Here is a 12,216-nt window from a genome sequence, read left to right as displayed (position 1 = left end):
ACTTTCCTGCCTTAGTATTATTTACAGATGAAGCACAGTTCACACGAGATGGCATAACAAATTTCCACAATCAGCATGTATGGGCGTATGAAAACCCACGTGCAACTGTTCCATCTCATCATCAGGTGTGGTTCTCCCTGAACATGTTGGAAGGTATCATTGGTGATAGATTAGTTGGACCCCATGTACTTGTAAACAGACTTACGGGGCAGGCGTACACAAATTTCCTGGAAAACACCATACCTCATGTTTTAGAAGACACTCCACTCCATTGATCAATCGTCAACACATTCACTTCTTGCATGATGGCGCTCCTGCACACTTCAGTCGTACGGCTCGCCGGTACTTGGATCGAAGGTTTCCTGATCGATGGATAGGTAGAGGTGGCCCAATTGCTTGGCCTCCACGCTCACCTGATCTGAACCCTCTCGATTTCTACTTGTGGGGCCATTTAAAATCATTGGTTTATTCGTCTCCGGTGCCTGATTTGGAATCCCTTCGGAATCGAATTGTGGCATGTTCTGAGGACATACGCAATACTCCTGGAGTTTGGGATCGTGTTCGCAGGTCAATGAGACATCGATGTGAGGTCTGTATTCAAGCAGGAGGTGGACATTTGGAACATCTTCTGTAATGACAACGACCTGCGGAAAGAAAAACGTTCCGGTGAATTTCAATGTTGTGAAGGCCATAACTCGGAAATGAAGCATTTCCGGACATGAACTATTTTGATTGTCTACATGTGGGAAATACATACCTGAAATTATGCCCCGTATTTTTAAACACCTTGTATATAAATAAATAATCAATGTACAGTTCGTAATAATGAACTTACCCGAAAGTTTGTGCATTCCATATTCTTAATATGGGCTTTGTTGAAATGCGGTTTAATATTGAAATGACGAGTAGAAATAAATTGGATGGGACACAGTAAACAAGTGATTATTTTCGTCTTCAACAACAAAACAATCATATTCCCATTTCCTTTGGAAGTAGTATTTCTTCACACGTTTAGATTTTGCCATGTTCCAATTCTCTTTAAACTGTAGTTGGCGTATTGTGTAATTTATTTATTTATTTAGTTATTTATTTACTTATTTATTTTATTTATTTATTTAATTATCTATTTATGTATTTAATTATTTATATATATTTACTTATTTATTTACTTATTTACTTAGTTACTCACTTACTTACTCACTGACTCACTTATGTATTTATTTATTTATTTATTTATTCGTTTATTTATTTATTCATTTATTTATTTATTCATTCATTTATTCATTTATTTATTCATTCATTCATTTATTCATTCATTCATTCATTCATTCATTTATTTGGCTGGAGTGCGTTACAATGTTGAATGACAGCATTGACATCCGGTCATTTAGCTATCACTCACTTATCAGCGTACAATTTATTTATCGTCCTATCACTACTGTAGTAAAATCAGTTAAGAACAGTAATACACGTTTTGTAAAAACGTGAATTAAAACTTTATTAATGCACGAAAAATCACAATAACTTGTTCAAATAAAGTAATTGGTTTGTTACCTGCATGCAACATTTCGGACTTATTTCATTTTAGTAGAATACAGAGCACGGAAAGACAAATCGGGGACTGTACTTAACTTATTTTACACAACAAATGGATTTAATCGGCTTTGCTAATAATAGGACGATATATACATAGGTAGATTTTCTTGCATTATATGCACACATACATTTTTAAATTTATTTTACATATCTTTTAATTTATTTATGTCCCCCATTCATTTTTCCCTTACTTTCTAAAGGTATGTTCCTAAGGATTTTATTATCTATTCATTTGTAATTCTTGATATCGTATTGTATAGCCTACCTGCCGCCGCGAGAATGAATGTTGATGCAGCCAACCGTAACTAGAATGTCATGACCGCACTGGTAGAAAAGGTGGGTGGGGTAAGAATGGGAAGTAAAGCAGTCGCTCTGAGGAGCTACAGTTCTGCAGGTCTGGCGTAGAGTTTGGCAATTTGTACAGGGACTTCAATTTATTTTTACTTCAATTTTTATTTTACCTTGGTTTTTGAATGTACTTCACTCCCACCCCTTCTACTAGGGAACTTCCACTCAAGGCCGCATATGCAAAGTCGTCTTATGGTCATAGTATACAGTACTCATTGAGTTTAATATCTTCCAGAAAAATGGTCGTATTTTCCAGTGAATAAAGTGCATTCATTATTGAATCATATTTTCGCACAGGTACTGTATCCGTTTGGTTACGTCGCTTCCCTGTTCCAACATCCGTTTCTACTGGCCCCTTTCTAAAAACTAGTGGCTGGGCTGTCTTAGCTCTTTCCTGAAAACATTTGTTGTCAGAACTTGGACGTCTACGTAATATTATACAACTGCTTAAAATAATTTAAATAAAAGTAACTGTTACGTGATTTCCCTCCTTTCTATGATCCAGCGACGTAACTACTTGGACGGACAGTAGACAGCAATCTGAGTAAATTTATCTGTACGAATCGGGCAGAAGTGAAGTGATTACACTACGTAAGTAAGGTACTCTGTCATAGAGTAAATACAGAATTATTATATCAAGAGGTACAGGATTATGCCCCTCATGTCGACTGATGCTTTGCATTATTTTTTGGGGGTTACTGTAAAACAGTTATGTTTTTTAAACATCCTACAACAATAGAAGAATTAAAGTATTACATTCAAGAAACAATACATTCAATTTCCGAAGATATGCTTAAAAGGTTTTCAATAATATGCACACAAAAGAACTGAAGCCCGGAAAGAAATGAACGGCCATCATTTTCAACAATTTGTTTAGATATACAGATTTTGATTATTTTTCAATTTAAATACACTTTCCATATTGTATGCTAATGTGGTGTAGACAGATATTATACATTGCATAATGAATACGTCCGCCTGGATAGTTCAGTTAGTGAGTAAAAGCACTTATTGTTAATACTGTACTGTATTTTGAGTAAATAAAAACCTAACGAAAATTATCAAACTGAAAATCGTAATAGTTCTTAATTTACGTAAATGGATACACTACTTATCTTCCCTCCTATACCTAGTAAAGTGATTTGTTTGTGTTTTACACTAGTATCATCAAACTCCAGTCGTGGAAGGGGTAACATAGTGTTTGGTGTTCTCAACCGTTAATCCAAAGGTATAGCCTGGTTAATATTAGAATTATGACCCGGTATAATATTGTACAAGAGTGTTTAAAATCAGTGCACACGGTGCAAATGCATACATGCCGTCTGTCAGATTTTTAATTGTAAATATACAAAAATTCTAGCACTCCTCTGGAAGAGAGTGATATCGTGCTCAGGGTAAGATTCAATACAAAATAATAAAATTACAAAGATTAATTGTAATAGATAACTTCTGAAAAATAATATTGACTAATAACAGTGTTTACATATATTTTTATGCTTAAAACTGTCCGAGTTAAATAGATGGCGATCTTTATTTATTAATTTGTTGTAAATTCTATGATTCCAGGATGCAATACATAATAAAATTATATAGATAAATTGCAATAAAACATCAGAAAAATTAATATTCGCTAATAACAAAGTGCTTACATACATTTTTTAATTTAAAACTGTTTGAGGTAAATGGTAAATAGGTAGATAAAATACGAATTGCCATCGATATTTGATGAGATTCGTTACGATACAACATAATAAATTCAATTAGAGTCCAGGGGAAAAACCTGCTAAGTCACATTTTACTGTTTTTACAGGAGAGCAAGTTAAAAGTTTCAAGGTCCATTACATTCTGTTGTCTCTGAGGTATCATTCTTCAAATATATCTTGCTTAATCAAGTTCTTACTCTGTAAAATTAAACCACAGAAATCTCTACTGCCCGAGGTGTTACATGGCATCCAAAACAAAAAATGGATAATTTTGGACTTAACAGGTTTTTCCCCTGGACCCTTCTAATGTGTTGCATGTTTATGTAAAATTTGTATTTGTATATATTTTTTAGAACAATGTTTGAAAGATACGAAAATATCTAGTGAAATATAACAAATGAAATATTTATATAATTGAATTTCAATAATTGCACTGTTCGTCTTCAATTTTGTAATGAATTTTGAAATAACATTCACAGGTGTTGGGGGTGCTTAGTTTAGTGATTATCATAGCACATGAGTGACAGTGATACAGTGTGACATATGCGGTACTTGCGTCCCAATAAAAGCAATAGAATAGTGATAATAATTAGCGGAAAGAAAGCACGAGCAGTTTCTTGGATCGCTCCGGCCGACGAACGACGCGACGCCATCGTCTTGTTACCCTGGATAGCGACAGGTGGGCTGGATATATCGATTACAGAGCAACCATCATGGGGACGCCGTAACCACCAGCCCTAACGCCCCTCTCCTTTTTGTTGCTAGGCAACTATTGTAAGCCAATGGAGTTGTCTCTATGTCAAAGCTCATTGCCGTCAATCTGGAACACCTTTCAATTTTTTTTGTGCAGCTTATTATGTGTGGCTGGCAGCTACGTCGTCATTGTATCGCCAATTACATTTTCATGCAATATTATTGTTATGAATCGTATGTCTTTGTCTGCATTCCTCGAAATTTTGCCTGTAATGCCGACTCTGTATTATTGCGAATAATTTGAATTCATGATGCTTAATTTTTTCAGTAATAAATGCAATATATGGATGTTTGTAACGTGTCCAGTTAAGAGCTGTTTCGAAATTCATGGAATGTATTTACTGCTCGGTGCTCAGAGAAAGAAACTTACCCTGCGGTGGCTGAGTGGTCGGATCACCGGCCTGTCACGCAGGAGGCCCTTGTTGGAGTCGGGGGATCCCGACTGCGCGCAGACCCAAAATTTTACCTGCTCCAAAATGGTCAACTGCGCGCGCGGTCACTTTTCGAAATAGGTCAACTGCGCGCGGTGGTCAATTTTTGAGTCAAGTCACCTGCGCGCGGAGGAAAACACAAGTTAAGTTGGCACTACAGCATTTTCCTTCCCATTTTCAGAGACTTAGGACTGTCTATGACTACACCAGTCATAGGTATGGTTATAAATGCTTTGTCATCTTCTCATGCCCATAATGGGGTACTCGTCAAAAATGATAAAATACTCATGCCCATAATGGAGCACTCGTCAAGGTATTCAAAAAGACATAGAAACTATTTTCATTCCTTATGATGATAATAATAAGAAACTTTTTTTTTTAAATTCAAACGTGCCCTAGTTCCATTTCTGTACTTTAAAATCAGTTCCTGTATATACTGCACATGTTCTTCACGTTCATTGTTAGATCGGTGAGGCTTATCTGTATCATTCATTTTAATGTAGGTGGTTCCAGTTTGAACGATAGCGTCAACAAAATGATGTACAGGGTGTTTTCGAGGTGGCGTTACAAACTTTCAGGGATGATGGCGAAGGGCACATGTATCAATTTGAGATAAGGAACCATGGTCATGAAATGACTGAGTCAAAAGTTATAAGCAAAAATATTTGTGTGGAAATGGAACTGTAATTTGGAACCACGTGCCCTCCTTCCCTTAACCTTTGGAACAGTCGTGGAAAGATGGTATGTGCCGGATGTCTCCTACGTGGGTACTTGTACCGATGCAATCTGTGAGCTTGTCTACTGTTCCCATTGGCTCATCCGTATTTGAAAATCATCTCAGCATATTTCGTTCTTATGTACTCCTCCATTTCACTAGGACTGATCGACTGGACACTGCAACTTGTACACATATACTACTGTCTACAGACGTGCATATCAGGACCGACCATGTCCGTTACTCATTACGCTATCTGCATTGCTTTAGTGTAGTTTCCTGTTCCCATCCCTCAGACAGCGCACTGAATGGAATACTGTAAGTTCATAACGTAAACAACGTCAGATGAATACAGTATGTGAATCGTCCCAAAGAGGAAGGGCACAAGTCCAAAATTTTTTAAAATTGACATTTTATTCAGAAGTTGTTTTCAAAGCGTCAGGCTATCATTCTACATTAAAAGGTCACATGTCACTTTAATATTGAATGAATGGCAAGAGTAGTAATATCCCGTTCCCTGGAGAAAGGTTCCAAGTCCAGGACTTGTGAGCATACAATAGATTTTGTATCAGTTGGCAATCTTGCGAGCTGTAGTTTCATGTTCAATTAATGGATAGTTTTGTTCAGTGTTGTGGTATAGATGTTTGAAATAATATAATAAAAATTCTGTTCTGTGGTTTGAAGTGAATTATTAATCACAATAATAATACCGGTATTTAAGAAGTGTCTTACAGTCAGTGTTATAAGAACAGAATGGAGAATGCAGAAAATATTAGTAAGAAAGGGAAGAAAAGGATTGCCCAGGCAACATCCTGGAAATGTAACAAAGAAAAATGGCAAGAGTAAAAGGACTTGAATACATTAACTCCAAAGGAATAATGATTCTCGCTATAAATTCTGACCCTCCTTGCAGGTAATGAAAATATTCTATTAAAACAACAAAATTAATGAGTCATACATAATATTACATTATACTCAAAGGTTATTTAAATATTTAGATTCAAGGCTCAATATAAAAATTGTGTATAAGCTGTTCAAAGAGTTGCATCCTGGTTTCATAATAAGCTATCAGTCGTATGCAAAAATTTTTAACGAAAATTAAAATCTTTTTATTTGGGTGTCCTCAAATTAACTGTTGCGGAACATGTGAAGAGTTAAATACAAAGCTAAATAATTCACATCTTAATGACAATGCAAAACAGACTGCTGCAGCTGGACTGATGGTGCACAAACGAAGAGTCTAAAATTCTATGGCCAAATACAATCTGACAGAAGTGCTATAGAAGAAGTTCTTCCCTTATGTTTTGACTTTATGCAGAACATTCCATTGCCCACCATCCCAGTGCAGGAAACATACTACATGAGACAGTTACATGTTAACCTCTCTTGCGTTCATAATATTAAGACCAGTACTGCCGTCATTTATATGTATCATGAAGGTATTACGAAAAAAGGCCCCAGTGAAATTTGTTCATTTCTACTTGATTACCTACAGAGTTATGTTACTGAATTACACCTGTACTCCGATAACTGTAAGGGCCACAACAAGAATCATGACATGGTACGACTCTTGCTAGCCCTAACAGATATCAGGAAATTTATTAAAATTCAACATTACTTCCCTGTCCGCGGACACTTCTTCCTACCCTGCGATAGAGATTTCGGTATTATAAAGAGTGCTCTTAAAGCACATGACAGACTGTATGATTTGCATCATATTACTTCCATTGTGATAGGGACTTCTAACAACATCAAGAAATTCACAGTTAAAGAGGTGCAACTCATAGACATAAAAGTTTTCAAAATCTTGTGGCCAATTTACTACACGAGAAACTGCGTATCGGAGGAAACTGCAGCAAGGGATGTTCCGAGGGCAAATAAAGTTTCTTTTGGAATCAACAGTTTGGTGCATTTTGTGCATGGTTCTCAGACGCCAGGCAGCATAGTCACATACAACACTGTTAATGGACTTGTTAGAAACACTTTCCATGTAAGACAACCTGGAAGAAGAATTCCTAAGCTTCCTACCAATATAACATAAACCAATAAAATTGCAATAAAACAAGCAAAACAAATTATAACAAGAAGCTTCTTCGCTACATACCTCAAGAATACGAAGAATTCTACAGTGAAATTGTTAACTGACCACAGCTGAAGAAAATGTACAAGTTGAAGATTGAAGTTGATAGTAAAATCAAGAGAAAGGGCACATATCCAAAATTAGAAATTGCTAATTTCATATTTTAAACAATATCATTGACAATTATGTTTTTGCCACATAAAGTCAATAATAAAAGAGGACATCACTGTAAAAAGAAAAAAATTGATTCAGTAAAGTTAGTAAAGTTTATATAGTTTTTTTCATTTTCTCAACACTTTTGTAAAATGGACTTAGGACATTTCTCTTTGGGACGATTCATGTGTAAGATGTACAGATAAATACACATAAATAAGGTGTACAGAGGAATAAAATTATTCATTTCCACACAAATATTTTTGCTTGTAACTTTCGACTCTGCCATTTCCGGACCAGAGTTCCTTATCTCAAATTGATACATGTGCCCTTCGCTATCATCCCTGAAAGTTTGTAACATCACCTCGGAAACACCCTGTATATGTGAATTTGCTCTGTCAAAATTAAGCCCGAAATCCCTGTGGAATACCTCACAAGCATTGATTGTTCTTTCAGAACTTATAGCATTGGAAGCCCAAATTTGGGGCGGAAATCCACATTCTGAATCTATGAAGTTCGTTGTCAAATAATCAGCAAAACATGTAACATTTTCACTATAGGGTTTAATGCTCATTAAATCTTCAACAAAAGCATCCCCAACGTCGTCGGGAGAGAGAAAAGCCAAACCAAACACCCAGTGTAACCATTTACCTATATCAGTGTTATTTTCTTTACTGTATAATCGGAAGATAGCCCTAACGCCTGAATTTTCCTCCACCAGGCCTGCGTCAAATGTAATCTACAACCTACTTACTATTGATGAAAATGGCCACACGTGACTAACTGGTTTGTATATAGCTACTTCGAAATCAGACACAATGATTGACGGTTGAAACTTAATATCCATATTATCACAAGCATTTACGATTTGAATGTTATAGATTTATTAATTTGTCCTATAGAATAATATCTTAAATATTGACAATTAATATTTGAGGAGAAAAAGTTCGCTCCGGCACCGGGGATCGAATCCGGGTCCGGGTGGATTGAATTCGGCGTAGCTCAGTGGTCAGAGCGCTTGGTGCGTAGAACCAAGGACCCGGGTTCTTTCCCCGGCTCCGGAGCGAATTTTTCTCCTCAAATACTAATTTACGATTTGCGTTCATACTTTTTCGTAGGTAATTGCTGTTTTGTTTGGCAACAAACAAAATACTAAGGGGATGTACTGACCATTGTTTGAAACATGAATTGTAAATAACTGATAAAAAAATTACAGCAGTAGTCGAAAGTACCGTTAACAAAATTTTGTTACTCTCACAAAGCATTCGTAAATTACTTTCAGTTGAAAAACACACGATATTAAAGTTAGAATCGTTGATGAGAAGCATATTATCATTTTTACACTTAAAATATACATTTCCTGCAAAACACTATCAGCTTCAAATGAAGCAGAAAGACGTAAAATAGAGGAAAGTAAGATCCACCACATGAAGGCTGAGGCAGGATGCAAGTTCCTAGCCAATGACACTGAAATTTCCAAACAAAACAACAATATTATAACTTTATGTGTAGATCTACAACATGTTTTGTCCCGTTCTAAACTTATTCATTCCTCTGTATTCTATCAGAGACAATATTCTTGTTAAAATTTTACAGTCCACAATCAAGGGAGCAATGACGTTACAATGTTCTTCTGATACGAAACTATTGCAAAACGTAGGTCGAGTAAGATATCTTCGTGTATTCTAAAATACGTTGATATCGTTCAAAACAATAACTGGCGAATGATTGCTCTTCTTCTCTGCACCTCCTTGTTTAGAAACTATTTCTCTATTGTAGAACAAAAGTTCCTTACCACAGGACACAGCTTCCTTCCCTGCGATAGGGATTTTGCGCTGGTAGAGAGGAACAAGAGGTCAGAGCCAGTCTATATACCGAATGACTGGATTCCTATCATTGTAAGAGATAAATTCTATGTATATATCATGCAATCTGATAGTTACAAGGATTTACGTGTAATTGAAAACTCTTTATTCAAAGGTACATTTAAAATAAAAGAGTACGTTTGCCTGCAGATGGCAAGAGATGACCCCACTACTCCACGTTCTAGAAAAAGCCACAATATTCTACAGCCTTGGTTAATTCACTCCATTGCCAGAAATATCAAAGGAAGAATCCTGCCTCCAGTGAGGGTTGCTGATTTACCCAATATGCACACCGGACTGTTACCCGTTAAACAGTCGAAGAAGACAGATTTGATAGACATGTGCAGATACGATCCTTCTGGGTGCAAACATTTCTATGAAGATCTACCTGTGCTCTAATAGTGTATGAGTTTTTTTTCTATAACTGTCACGTAGAGACAATGAAAAGTTTTCATGATTTTTTAAATAAAATATCCTAATGTTTGCAGCTAATTTTTTTAAACACAGATACATTTTCTGATCAGATATAAACATGTGTTATAAAATGCCATTCATGTGCCTTATATTACTGTGATATGCAAATTAGTTAACAAACTCTTAAATATGTAGGAGAAAAAGTGTATAATGCTATTCTTACGATGTTCATAAAACATTTTGTACAAATAGATGTTCAAAACGTGAAAGCGAATCTTCTAGAAACAACGTTGTAACTCACACGAGAAATGATGTTTACAACCTTGTTGATTCCCTGCAGAATGCATTTTATTAAATAGTATTGTGTACGTAAACAAAAATGTTGATACGGCAACCTATCATTCTTGAAGTAAGTTGCATTGTACTGGTCAGTGAATTTATTTGACAAAATTCACGCAATTAAAATTGAATTTCTTTTTTTTTTTCCTGAAAAATACTACTTTTGTTGGTTAAACGTTGAAGGGGGGACCCATTTATTTATTATTATTTTTTTTAATATTACCAACAACAAAGTGACTAACCTACATGCATACGTTTTATCTCCTTCTTTCCAGAAACAGACGTCTTGGAGCGTGTGTTGCTGGTATGTAAATAATTTGGTTGAATTAATGTTTAGGTGATGCTTCCGTCTCTTCTAAACATTCTGAACTAGTTTAAAAAAAAATTAAAACCTCCTTGAGATGGCAGGATTAAAAAAATTACTGTTTAATGTATCCCATAAGAAACACTAGGACTGAGGAGTTAAAGTAGCTCAGGCGGCAGGAGCGTTTGCTTGATGATCCGAAATTGTGCTCGGGCGTGGTTTCGTTTCCTGCTTGTACTTATTAATATGGTTGGTTTGTTTTCGCCAATTATAAGGCGAATAACAAGCCATTCATCTCCCCACATACCGCTATTATCAATTTGATCCACGCTAAATGATCTAAAAGTTGAAGACCTAACATTCTAAATGTGCTAAGTGCCAATTTTTTAAATTTCATTTTATTCAATCCAAGGGAGGAACATCCACTGAAAATATCACACTAAAATATCTTTGTCGTAGCTCAACGTAGTTACTAACCCATTCATGCGCCAAAAGACGGAGATGTAGGCATTTCAACATGCATTCCGCAGTGTTTTTTTTAATCAATATCTCAGAAAATTGTTTTGGCAATTAGCACAGTTAGAATGTTAGATCCTCGGTTATTGAAGTGTGTTTGTGTTGACAACTTTTTGGAAAGTGGGGTGAACTACATTTGCTTTCAGTGAAAACAGTGCGGAAGGAACTTTCTAAATTTCCTGACAATTTTATGTTAATATTTTCAACATTTCATATGAATTTCTTGCAATCCAAACTACTTCTTATGTTAGTAATGAAATTATGCTTTGTTTCCTAGCCTATGTATAATATTATTTTCTTTCTCAATAGAACAATGGGCTCGCCCAAGAAACGAGATGCCGAGTTGCCAGCTGGCAGATCTGGGACCCGTGCAAGGTGCTTTGACGGACATCAATGAGTGCGTACTCCATGAGGGAGCGCAAGACGAGGCAGGAATACATGTCGAAAGTATCCACGAAGAAGTTGCTGCTGACAGCTGTGCCCGCTCCTTCGTTCCTCGTCGCTTTGGAGCAGACGCGTCCAAGGAATCCTCTCCAGGTCTGATACACAAATTTGTAGGTTGATCATTCCTCTCCTTCACCATGAGGTCGCTTGAATCTAACGGTATATTTTGATATCTTTCGCAGTAGGACACTTACTATTAATTCGTATTACTTATTACTTACAGACATTTAGAGATTTTTTAGATTCATTTTAGCAACAAAGCGTTTCATGAATTGGCGATGAGCGTGTAAACAAGAAGCATAGGATTTCACGTCTTTTATTAAAAAGAGAAAGTATGTAAATTTAGCGAATTTGCTTGAAATCTAAGGGCTAGTTTGAAATTGGTACGTTTGGAGAGACTGAGATAAACGTCAAAATCTTCAAAAAACGTTAGTATTATCTTTTCTTATGACTGAGGAATGAAGAGTAAGAGAATCCATCTCACTCTGACTTGTAATCAGATTCGTAAATTGAGCACAAGAATATATTATTACCAGGCTTCGAGACTTGGGACCC

At 36.0% G+C, this 12,216-nt stretch overlaps 1 protein-coding gene across 1 annotated transcript in view; it reads left to right on the top strand.

The window, feature by feature from the left end:
• Positions 1-12,216, top strand: part of LOC138707729 (DNA-binding protein RFX2-like) — a 168,318-nt gene that overhangs the window by 110,557 nt on the left and 45,545 nt on the right. Inside the window, exon 2 of the mRNA XM_069837595.1 lies at positions 11,527-11,754. Coding sequence (XP_069693696.1) covers positions 11,527-11,754 — 228 coding nt within the window. The remainder of the gene's footprint in view (positions 1-11,526; positions 11,755-12,216) is intronic.

Source organism: Periplaneta americana, chromosome 10 (genome assembly GCF_040183065.1).
Source record: "Periplaneta americana isolate PAMFEO1 chromosome 10, P.americana_PAMFEO1_priV1, whole genome shotgun sequence".
NCBI classification, from domain to species: Eukaryota; Metazoa; Arthropoda; class Insecta; order Blattodea; family Blattidae; genus Periplaneta; species Periplaneta americana.
The sequence above is the reverse complement of the archived record's forward strand: the minus strand, read 5'-3'. Positions and strand labels throughout refer to the sequence as shown.